At 46.5% G+C, this 12,504-nt stretch overlaps 1 protein-coding gene across 10 annotated transcripts in view; it reads right to left on the reverse strand.

Annotated features, from left to right (window-relative positions):
- HNRNPM (heterogeneous nuclear ribonucleoprotein M) overlaps positions 1–12,504 on the reverse strand; it is a 44,817-nt gene that overhangs the window by 8,216 nt on the left and 24,097 nt on the right. For 6 of the 10 annotated variants that reach the window (XM_033199287.1, XM_033199285.1, XM_033199283.1 and 3 more), the window contains 5 exons: positions 11,991–12,040; positions 10,738–10,798; positions 7,839–7,940; positions 5,197–5,241; positions 4,661–4,738 (listed from right to left, as the gene is read on the reverse strand). In XM_033199287.1, the coding sequence (XP_033055178.1) occupies positions 4,661–4,738; positions 5,197–5,241; positions 7,839–7,940; positions 10,738–10,798; positions 11,991–12,040 (336 nt within the window). The remainder of the gene's footprint in view (positions 1–4,660; positions 4,739–5,196; positions 5,242–7,838; positions 7,941–10,737; positions 10,799–11,990; positions 12,041–12,504) is intronic. The other 4 variants (XM_033199288.1, XM_033199286.1, XM_033199284.1 and 1 more) reach the window with 1 other exon arrangement.

Here is a 12,504-nt window from a genome sequence, read left to right on the forward strand (position 1 = left end):
ACAAGGTCAGGAGATCGAGACCATCCTGGCTAACACGGTGAAACCCCGTCTCTACTAAAAAGTACAAAAAACTAGCCGGGCGAGGTGGCGGGCGCCTGTAGTCCCAGCTACTCAGGAGGCTGAGGCAGGAGAATGGCGTGAACCCAGGAGGCGGAGCTTGCAGTGAGCCGAGATCCGGCCACTGCACTCCAGCCTGGGTGACAGAGCGAGACTCCGTCTCAAAAAAAAAAAAAAAGGGGGCCGGGCGCGGTGGCTCAAGCCTGTAATCCCAGCACTTTGGGAGGCCGAGACGGGCGGATCATGAGGTCAGGAGATCGAGACCCTCCTGGCTAATACAGTGAAACCCCGTCTCTATAAAAATACAAAAACTAGCCGGGCGAGGTGGCGGGCGCTGTAGTCCCAGCTACTCGGGAGGCTGAGGCAGGAGAATGGCGTAAACCGGGAGGCAGAGCTTGCAGTGAGCTGAGATCCGGCCACTGCACTCCAGCCTGGGCGACAGAGCGAGACTCCGCCTCAAAAAAAAAAAAAAAAAAAAAAGACTTCTCTGCTGACAACAGCAGTGGCTGCATCTACATAATGGGGTTTGGGTCACAACCTTCTCATGTTTTACAAGGTTCTTTTTCTTTTTTTTGAGACAGGGTCTCACTCTCAACCCAAGCTCCCAAGCTGGAATGCAGTGGTGTGATCATGCTTCGCTGCAGTCTTGACCTCCTGGGCTCAAGTCATCCTCCCACCTCAGTTTCCCAGGCAACTAGGACAGGTGTGCGGCACCATGCCCGGCTAATTTTGTTTATTTTTTGTAGAAAGGAGGTCTCACTATGTTGCCCTGGCTGGTCGTGAACTCCTGAGTTCAAGTGATCCTCCTGCCTCAGCCTCCCAATGTGTTGGGATAACAGGAGTGAGCCACTACACCCAGCCTTACAATGTCTTTTAAAACAAAGGTCCTAGCTTCTGTGGGGAAAGGCCCACCACAGTGGTCACTTGCTTGAGAAGGCCTTTCATGATTCCTACCGCTGGCCACTTCTTTCCTTGTGTGTTCATCTCATGCAGGCTGAAATGGGGATCACACTTTTCATGCTGTGAGGTCCTTGAAGAATCTCTCCCTCCCATGCTGAGAGGGCCTTGAAGAATCTAACTATTAATCTCACTCCTTAGAAATGTCAGGTGCGATGTAATGAACACCTTGAGTCCCTATCTTTCAATAAAATAAGCAACTCCGTTAGAGATGTGGCAGTAGGAGCACATTATGAATTAACAAGGACTGCTGCCAATGGTGGGTTTAACATTGCCAGTCTGAATTAACCCAAGTGACCTCATGTCAGCATGCTCCTCATGGGTGCTATCTGCTGGACAGCAGAGCCCAGGAGTTGGTGGCAGGGGCGGGAGGGCAGGGCAACAGAACCCTGCAGCCCTGCAGTGGCATCCTCATGGAGCTCTGCTGATCTCCTTCCATCCTGCCACCTGTCTGCAAGAAGGCAGCACCCCACTCCAGGCGAGGATGCCACAGGCTGGCATCAGCATGTTGGCAAGGGCCTCACAACTCATCTTGCTGGCTGTCAGCAGGGCCCCAGAGCTCAGGGAGCACTGTGAACTCCAATTTACACCCACAAAGGGTAGCATTTTTACTGTCAAATACTGCCTCACAACAGTCAGTTTTTGACATTTAACAATCTTTTTTTTTTCTTTTTTTTTTTTTTTTTGAGACGGAGTCTTGCTCTGTCGCCCGGGCTGGAGTGCAGTGGCCGGATCTCAGCTCACTGCAAGCTCCGCCTCCCGGGTTTCACGCCATTCTCCTGCCTCAGCCTCCTGAGTAGCTGGGACTACAGGCGCCCGCCACCTCGCCCGGCTAGTTTTTTGTATTTTTAGTAGAGACGGGGTTTCACCGTGTTAGCCAGGATGGTCTCGATCTCCTGACCTCGTGATCCGCCCGTCTCGGCCTCCCAAAGTGCTGGGATTACAGGCTTGAGCCACCGCGCCCGGCCTAATCTTTTTTTTTTCAACATTAATCTCAAAGTGCTGGGATTACAGGCATGAGCCACCGTGCTTGGCCGACATTTAACGATCTTTTGATTTACATTTTTATAGCCACTCTATCAAGATTTGACTCATGCTGAGTGTGGGCCCTGGGAACCTGCATGACGAGCAGTCTGATGGGAGCACACATGACCATAATGGCTACACTCTAGTCATGAACTAACATTTCATTAAACCCAAACATCTGCTTCAATTCTTCCTCCAGTGTGATGTACAGTTTCCTTGCAGTGCCCAAGGGCTCTAGAGCTCATCCCACCCAAACCGAAGAACGCCAATCAAGTGGGAGGGAGTCTCTGTTCTCAGCTGTAGAGGGTACGGGGAGCACTCCGAGTGCCATATCTCAGAACATTTAAGAACAGTCTAGGAACACACACACTCCATTTGTGGTCCTCCAGAGAATCGGCACTTGGAATCCTTTGCCACTGCCTACCCCAGGCTCTGAATCCTGATTGCAAGATTACACCTGCCAGTTCACCACCGACTGTGTCACACAGCTCAGCACAGCTCCCAGGCCAACCCATCCTGGTTTCCATCTACTTCTAAACTGCACCACTCTGCTCCTCACAGCAACAACTCAAATTCCCTTTTTAATGACTGTTCTTTAAAAAGAGAGAGAGAGATGCGGTTTCGCCATGTTGCCTAGGCTGATCTTCAACTCCTGAGCTCAAGCAGTCCTCTTACCCTGACCTCCCAAAGTGTTGGGATTACAGGCGTAAGCCAGCACGCCCAGACTAATCTGCTCTGAGTAACATTTTACCAAGCCAGATTTCTGAAACTTTTCTTAAAAATTAAAAATTCCGGATGGGCGCGGTGGTTCACGCCTGTAATCCCAACACTTTGGGAGGCCGAGGCGGGCGGATCACGAGGTCAGAAGATCGAGACCATCCTGGCTAACACAGTGAAACCCCGTCTCTACTAAAAATACAAAAAATTAGCCGGGCGTGGTGGCGGGGGCCTGCAGTCCCAGCTACTTGGGAGGCTGAGGCAGGAGAATGGCGTGAACCCGAGTGGCGGAGCTTGCACTGAGCCGAGATAATGCCACTGCACTCCAGCCTGGGGGACAGAGCGAGACTCCGTCTCAAAAAAAAAACACAACAAAACAAAATAAATAAATAAATAAAATCCCAAGCACACACAAGTTACAGGCAAGCTTGAATGTACGCTGGAAACACAGACCTTTGTTGCTTTATTACTAATGGTGACGACTTTCCTACATCCTTTTACCAGCTTCTAGAACAAGGCACCCATGAAGAGAGCAACACATATCTTGCCCCACTGCTCCCTGTGCACTGGAAGAAGGGCCTGATCACCAGGGACAGCCGCCTTTCAAGCCTGACAGTGATGTCTGTCCTTGTCCCATTTTCACATTCTCTGTTATGACAGACCCGCAAAGGAAGGTTTATACCCAAATTTCTAATGACTTCCCATTCCAAGAAAGTTTCTGTGTAAACAAGCAGCAGCTTTCCTGTGGTGAAGGGGAAGGTCAAAGAGTCACCAGCACATAGAGGATTTCAAAAAGGAAGATTTCCAATTTATCATGCACACTCTGTAGCCCTGCTGGTGCCCTGGGCCAAGTGCTGTGCTGGAGGCACTTCTAAAAGGCAAGATTCCCACATGATGAAGTGCCAGGCTCTGGAGCCAGACAGCCTGGGTTCACATGCAGGCACCACCGTTTACCAGTCACGTGACTTAGGCATGTCACTGTCTGTGCCTCTGTTTCGGATGAAACGGGGATAGCAGTATGTACATATCATGTGGTTCTCACAAGGAATAAATGCAATACTACATGGTTATTATATTATCATTATACTTCTGTTAAAAAGTTGGGGGTGGGGGCCGAGCATGCTGGCTCACGCCTATAATCCCACCACTTTGGGAGGCTGAGGCGGACGGATCACCTGAAGTCAGGAGTTCGAGGCCAGCCTGGCCAACATGGTGAAACTCCATCTCTACTAAACATATAAAAATTAGCCAGGCGTGGTGGCATACACCTGTAACCCCAGCTACTCAGGAGGCTGGGGCAGGAGAATCACTTGAACCTGGGAGGTGGAGCTCGCAGTGTGAGCCAAGATTGTACCACTGCACTCTAGTCTGGGCAACAGAGTGAGACCCTGTCTCATTAAAAAAAAAAAAGAAAAGAAAAGTTGGTGGAGGATTTGAATTACACTAAACCAGAATTTGCATAATGCAAATGCTAAATTAAAAGAGCCTATGGACAAGGCTCTTTTTTTATTAACGCCTCTATGGACAACTTGCAGCTGGGGCAGATGACCAAGAACTACCCCTTCCAGCGCTCCCAGAGACAGACAAACTTGATCACAAACTTTAAAGAATCCCTCATACTCAAGAGACCATAATCACAAATATGTACAATTTTTAACACTGCACTCGAAAATTACTGCAGAGCTTGGGAACACAGGACATCTGAAAGACTAGCGACCAAGTGAAGTAAGTCGACTATTATGTCTAGTTCTTGAAATATTTAAGGCAATTCAAAAGACATTTGATTCGGTTGAAAAGCAGAAATGAGAAATCACTTCTTCAGTGGGTCTGTAGCCTAAAAGTCACCTGAGAGACAACAGCCGACAAAGGGTGGGTGAAAGCAGGAAGAAAACACGATGCTTACCATTTATCCTGCCCATGTTCATCCCAGATCCAAATCGACCCATGTTTTCCATACCACCACCAAAGGGCCCCTCCATTCCTGCAAGAGATGTTCACATTTCAGCATCATCCAACAAGACTGCTTAGACTGAGCAGGGAAAGAAAAATTCTATCACGTTTCAACTGGGGTATCTTCTGCCAAGAACTTATCTATCAAGTTTAAGGGCTTCTGAAAAACAAAAAAATGCTAGCACCCTTGTTTAAAAATCACCACCTTCAAAAAGCTGGTCGGATCCAACCCCCTCAATGAACAGACAAGCAAAAAGAGGCACAGAGATGGAGTGGTCTGCCCAAGGTCACAGAACTAGTTAGTGAGACAGCCAGAACCAAAAGCCAAGACACCCGCTGGAAGGATGGACAGGCAGGAGGAAGTCATTTCTAGACTCAAACTGAAACCAAAGAGAATTTCATGCAGGGTTTAAACAAGAAAGAAAAGAGGAAAGAGAGAAAATCATGCCTAAAAGTGATTATGCTTGTACTTCATTTTAAATTTCTTACCTCCCATCTTATTTATTCCAAATCCTATGCCTTCCATTCCCATTCCTTAAAAAGAAAAAGTCAATGCAAACTAAAATTATGTCAAAGCAGTAAATAACATTTGAACTTAAAAAGCATAATTCCAAACCAGCAAAAGAACTCAAAAGAAAATCCCTGATGACAAGTATATTTTATATATTTTAATTAGCAAGAAAAAAAGCCCCTACCATTTCAACTGTCAAACATCATATAGCTAAATTTTTTCTTTTTTTTAGACACAGTATTGCTCTGTCACCCAGGCTGGAATGCAATGGCACAATCTTGGCTCACTGCAACCTCCACCTCCCGGGTTCAAGCAATTCTTCTGCCTCAGCCTCCCAACTAGCTGAGATTACAAGAGCCTGCCACCACGCCTGGCTAATTTTTTTCTGAGGGATCTACACAGTTTAATGACCCAGTTGGGCAGGGTTTTTTTTTTTTTTGAGACGGGGTCTCCTTCTGTCACTGAGGCTGGAATGCAGTGGCATGGTCACAGCTCCCTGCAGCCTCATGTGATCCTCTTGCCTAAGCCTCCCAAGTAGCTGGAACTACAGGTGTACGCCACCACACCTGGCTAATTTTTTTTATATTTTGTAGAGGTGGGGTCTCACTATGTTGCCTAGACTAGTCTCAAACTCTTGGCCTCCAAATTGCTGGGATTACAGGCGTGAGCCACCACACCACACCACACCCACACACAGGCCTCAAGTTAGGCAGTATTAAACATGAAATAGAATTGTAAGACACATTCTACGGAACATAAACTTTTTAGAAAATTTTAGGGAACAGAAATAGATTTTTTAAAAGTCCCTGTTAAAGGTAAAATCTTCAAAATAAAAACCAGTTCCTAAAAATACCAAGACTTCCTCCCCAACCCCCAGTCTTTCTGTTTAGATGTCAGACATGGGGTGTGTGTGTTTTGGGTCGGGGGAAACATTAGAGCCATTTGAAGTCATGGCCCAGAACTGAAGTCAGCCCCAGGGTGACTCTGGAAGTCTAGCGATATGCAACACTGACAATGGTGGGATAGAGGGGCTTCCAAAATATTCCAATTTCAAAGGATTCTAACAAAGACCAAAGTCTGAGGTCATTAAAATGAAATATTCCTTAATATAATCAAACTACATCATTATACAGAAATGAAAATGCTAAACAGCAAAGCCTGAGTTTATTCTACACATTGAAGCTTTCATGCAGTTGCTTTTTTTTTTTTTTTTTTTTGAGACAGAGTCTCGCTCTGTTGCCAGGCTGAACTGCAGTCATGTCATCTCAGCTCACTGCAATCTCCACCTCCCGGGTTCAAGTGATTCTCCTGCCTCAGCCTCCCGAGTAGCTGGGAATACAGGTGCAAGCCACCACGCCCGGCTAATTTTTGTATTTTTAGTAGAGATGGAGTTTTGCCATGTGGGCCAAGCTGGGCTCAAATTCCTGACCTCGGGTGATCTGCCCACCTCGGCCTCCCAAAGTGCTGGGATCCCTGTCTTCTTAAAGACAACACTGTCCACCATGTTTCCTGTGACGGCCACATTGTCACAGAGTGAGGCCCTCTCCACCGTTTTTTTTTTTTTTTGAGACGGAGTCTCGCTCTATCACCCAGGCTGGAGTGCAGTGGCCGGATCTCAGCTCACTGCAAGCTCCGCCTCCCGGGTTTACGCCATTCTCCTGCCTCAGCCTCCCGAATAGCTGGAACTACAGGCGTCCGCCACCTCGCCCGGCTAGTTTTTGTTTTTTGTTTTTTGTATTTTTTAGTAGAGACGGGGTTTCACCAGGTTAGCCAGGATGGTCTCGATCTCCTGACCTCGTGATCCACCCGCCTCAGCCTCCCAAAGTGCTGGGATTACAGGCTTGAGCCACCGCGCCCGGCCATCCACCGTTTTTTCTTTTTGGGACGGAGTCTCGCTCTGTCACCTAGCCTGGAGTGCAGTGGTGCGATTTCAGCTCACTGCACCCTCCACCTCCTGGGTTCAAGCAATTCTCCTGCCTCAGCCTCTCGAGTAGCTGGGATTACAAGCGTATGTCATCACACCCAGCTAATTTTTGTATTTGTAGTAGATGGGGTTTCACCATGTTGGCCAGGATGGTCTCAATTCCTGACCTTGTGATCTGCCTACCTCGGCCTCCCAAAATGCTGGGATTACAGGCATGAGCCAGTGTGCCTGGCCTCTCCACCTTTTTTGCGTCTATTAATGCCCCTAGCTCTCTAGCAGCAGCTGTGCAAACACCAGGAGGGCCCAAGGGGGTCTTGGTAAGACACTTTTCAGGGCACTGCAGCAGTGCTATGGTCCTGTGGTCAGGAGACCTGCAGCCTGTCACTAACTGACAGTGTGACCTTGAGCAAGAGCAACTCTCTGGCTTGCCTCCTCTTATCAAATGGCACAACTATTTCAGTTTAGAAGGTTGTCGTGAGGTTACAATGAAAAAGCATAATGACTTTATAAAAGGATTCAATTTGATAAAAAATACAAAATACTGCCTTTATTAAAAATGAGGCAGAGATGAATAAGGAGGGAATTTTGTCCCAGTTAACTATTTATTCCATTTAAACTACTCAAAGTCCAGGTGCCCCAATAATTAATAATTTTCACTTCCCCAAAACCCCAAGCAAGGGGCACTGTCATTCTCACCTGCGGGACCTAGGTTTCCCATTCCAATGCCTTTATTCAGGTGATTGGCATCAATGGGTTGCCCTCCTGGTCCTAACCCCATGCCAATACCACCAAGGCCATCTGGAAGGAAAAGAGAAAGAAGTTTAGATTTCCCCTATTTAGCAAACCTTGACCCTCAAAGGAAAAGAGTTTTGTTTAGTGAGTTGCAGCTATCCACTCCAGCCTACCCACCCCCACCCACCAGTGACCCCAGGGCCCAATGCAAAATTCAACATCAGCACATTTGGTAACAGAACCTTGTTCTGGCGTTTGGGATATGTGTGTATACAACAAAGGTGGCTGAAAACCAACACAGGGGAAAGTTAACAACCCCCACACTAAGATTCTTGAGAGCCTATTTGTTTCACTAACCCATGGACTGAGAACTGATCAAAAAAGATGACTCAAGACATCAGGTGGCAAGCAGCACAAATGTGCCCAATCCCTAGTAGCCCAAAGGACGTTTCTCATGAAAAAACACATTACAAACCAGCCAATCAACATCCTGGATGTACGCTACTCTCTGAATCTGGGTGGTTTTAGTAACAATGAACCTAATGTATGTATTGAAAGAACCTGTCTTCCTTCTCCCAAAGCTTCCTAACCCACAACTGGATATCTAGCCCACACTCAACTCCATGCCCTACCAACACAAACAGGGACACAGAAATACAGGCTGGTCTCTGGAAACAGCCAAAAGAGCTGACACTTGCAATATTTGGGGTAACCACCATCTGAGGCTTAAACTACAACCAGGTAAGGTTTCAAAAATTGTAACAAGGCCAGACGCGATGGCTCACGCCTGAAATCCCAGCACTTTGGGAGGCCAAGGTAGGTGGATCACCTGAGGTCAGGAGTTCGAGACCATCCTGGCCAACATGGCGAAACCCCATCTCTACTAAAAATACAAAAATTAGCCTGGCGTGGTGGCGCACACCTATAATCGCAGCTACTCGGGAAGCTGACAGGAGAATCACTAGAACCCAAGAAATGGAGGTTGCAGCGAGCCAAGACCACGCCATCAGAGCGAGACTGGGTGACAGAGCGAGACTCCATCAAAAAGAAAGAAAGAAAAAGAAGGAAAGAAAGAAAACAAAATTCATTTAAAAAGTAAATAAAACCTGCCACCACTTCCCAGGCTTTAATCTGATTAACATTCCATCTTTTTTTTTTTTTTTTTTGAGACGGAGTCTCGCTCTGCCGCCCAGGCTGGAGTGCAGTGGCCGGATCTCAGCTCACTGCAAGCTCCGCCTCCCGGGTTCACGCCATTCTCCTGCCTCAGCCTCCCGAGTAGCTGGGACTACAGGCGCCCGCCACGTCGCCCGGCTAGTTTTTTGTATTTTTAGTAGAGACGGGGTTTCACCGTGTTAGCCAGGATGGTCTCGATCTCCTGACCTCGTGATCCGCCCGTCTCGGCCTCCCAAAGTGCTGGGATTACAGGCTTGAGCCACCGCGCCCAGCCAACATTCCATCTTTAATTGCATAGCAACAGCAGCAAGAGATCACCAAGGTTACTTACTCCCCAAAGCACTGAAGGCTTTGAAGTCAAGCCTCTGAAATGGCTGGGAGACCAAGAGCCATGGATAACGGGCTCCCTGGAGCAGTGTGCTCCACCTCCTGATCCAAAACAACAGTCAACAAGAGCCACGACCACGGTCCAGGGTGACCACTGCTCAGGTGAACACACATTTTTATTTGGGAAATGAGTATGTTATGTCCAGGAAATGTAATCCTTCTCTAACTAATGTTGACTTTCAACAGATGAGCCTTCTCATGAAGCCACAGATTTCCCTTCAAGATACATCTGTCATGCTGCCTTAATGCTACACTGCAAAGGTGCTCTGGCCTGGGCTCCCATCCAACTCAGTGAGTGAGTAGGGCCCTCAGCTTGAGCTGCTGCTCCAGACCAGGCCCCCTCAACCCACCTGGTGGAGGTCCCCGCAGCACAGCACACACAGGCCTCTCAACCTCACCCATCTTCCTTCTCCAGGAGGGCTTTACCTGTGCCAGTGACTTCCTGAATTGTCCCACTGCTGTCTGCACTCAGGTTCTGGCTTCCCGTCTCTGGCTTACGTAGGACTCTGCACTATTATTTGCCACTTCTACCTACGTGGTGGCCCATCAACTAGCCTTCCCTGTCACAAGACAGATTTTCACCTGGGTGTGACAAATAGCCGATCCTTTTCCCCTCTGCGTAGAAATTATTTGTTCAAGACATTTCACATACCATAAAACTCACTCAAAGTGTTCAGTGGTTTTTAGTATATTCAGAGATATGCAACTATCCCTACCATTTAATTCCAGAACATTTTCATCACTCAAAAAAGAAATCCAACCTTATTAGCAGTCCTGTCCCCACTTACTCCTTCCTGGCCAGAGGCAACCACTAATCTACTTTCTGCCTTTATGCATTTATCTATGTGGAGCATTTCCTGTAGATGAAATCAAGGTTCATCCACACCACACCATGTGTCTATCATCCTGCTGCAAACAACTGTGTACAAATTTCTGTGTAGATGTCTAGTGTGCACTGCTAGCCCACATGGGACTAACCAATATCTTCTGAATTAGAGTGCAGCCTGGTTTTCATTCCCTTCACAGGTTCTGATTCTTCCTTCTCCAGGACACTTTCAAAATGCCTAACCACATCCTCTACATTGTGGTATTACAATCCTAGGATTACCACAAGGTAATCCTAACAATATCCTCAAGTTGTGAATCTCTGCTCATTTCTCGCCCTGAAAAATCTATAGAAAAGAATTGGCCGAGAGAACTGAGGGCTAACCTGGCACAGGTTCAAGTGAAACTTTATGGTAATTTTCTGTTTCTTAGTATAACTCAAATTCAAACTCTCAGCCCTAATCACTGAAACACTTACGGGGAAGTTGTTGTGGACGCTCAGGAGGGAAGAAATCTCCTTTTGGTAAGGCCCTCTCATCCTGAAAGAGAAAGAAAACGAATAAATCTCAGTATCCAGTGCAGCAGTGTTTGCCACAGCAGAAGACTGAAATGGCCCCCCATCAAGAGAGGACTGGCTAAACACATGATCCATGCCATGGAGTAATATGCAAGGGTTGAAAGGCATGTGGAGCGTGCTTCCTATTTTATGTCAAGGTGAAGGATCAAAAGACACATGGATATTATCGTGGGGGATAATGGGGACCTGGGCAAGAAGTCCAAGTAGGACTCACACTGTCTTCATGCTATCTTTTCATGCTTTTTGACTTTTGAGTCACATGAATCTATCATCTATTCAAAAAACTTAACTACTCTATTTACAGTAATGAAAAAATTGCTTTATAGTTTCTTTTATATTTTTCCTGAATTTCAGCCTGGACTAGATTGCCCCCAGCATGTTCCAGTCATGCCTGTAGTAATTATTACCTTTGGCACAGCCACAGCAGAGCAAATGTTTATTAAGACTGAAATGCTCCAACAGACCTTTAAGAGCTGTCTGAATCAATGACTTATGTTCACAAAAGATTTGATGCTAACCAAACATTATACTGTAATACTCTGAAAAACTGGAACCCCACATACATAACCATTCTTTGAAACAGATCACTTGCTCAACCAGGATACTCAAGTGACTACCTGAATGTGCCATGAACAGTCAACTGTGCAAAAGGAAAAATATCTCATGCAGTCATGAGTTGCCATGAGCAAAAAAAATTTTTTTTTTTTTTTTTTTGAGACTGAATCTCACTCTGTTGCCCAGGCTGGAGTGCAATGGCACGATCTTGGCTCACTGCAACCTCCTCCTCCCAGATTCAAGTGATTGTCCTGCCTCAGCCTCCCAAGTAGCTGGGAGTACAGGTGCGTGCCACCACGCCCAGCTAATTTTTGTATTTTCAGTAGAGATGGAGTTCCACCATGTTGGTCAGGCTGGTCTCAAACTCCTGACCTCATGATCCGCCTACCTCAGCCTCCCAAAGTGCTGGGATTACAGGCATGAACCACCACGCCCGACCAGCAAAATGTTATTTCTCTCACAAATTCACTCAACATACTGCACCTTATTTAACTTACACTAATCCATAAATATTTTATAGTGGCTATGTGTACATTCTTATTAATTCCATGTTTTTGCTAGCCTTGAGTATATCACACAGAAAGATCCTACTGACTTACCATCTTGACGTGCATTGGTCTATCAAATAGCAGCTGGCCATTGAACATAGCTGGTATTACAATTAAGGCTATTTCTTGCAATTCTAAAAATGTGCACAAGAGAAATACAAAAAAAAAAAAAAAAGAAAGAAAGAAAAATACTCCAACTGCTACCAATTCCTCTAAGTGATGAATTGATGAGCAATTTCAATTCTTCATTATACTTTCAACAATAAACATAAAAGGAACAATAAATAAAGCCAGCGGGGAGGACAAGACAACCTCCGCTTATTCCTCAGGTGTGACGCTTCACTTGTAACCTTACAATTTCACCAAACCATCCTCTTAAGCAGTGGCATCAAGGTTCTCTGAATGTGGCCAATGGGCCAGGCATCTACCACTATCCAAACTGAAGGATCATGTTTTCTGGGTAAGACATGCCAAGACGGTCTTGTCTGAGTTGCATGAATGTGCTCCTGTGGGGTACTCTCCATGGGATTAAAACTCTAGGCTAAGCTTAGGGTCATGGAGAAGT

This window comes from Trachypithecus francoisi, unplaced genomic scaffold (genome assembly GCF_009764315.1).
Source record: "Trachypithecus francoisi isolate TF-2019V2 unplaced genomic scaffold, Tfra_2.0 Lachesis_group5, whole genome shotgun sequence".
Taxonomy (NCBI): Eukaryota; Metazoa; Chordata; class Mammalia; order Primates; family Cercopithecidae; genus Trachypithecus; species Trachypithecus francoisi.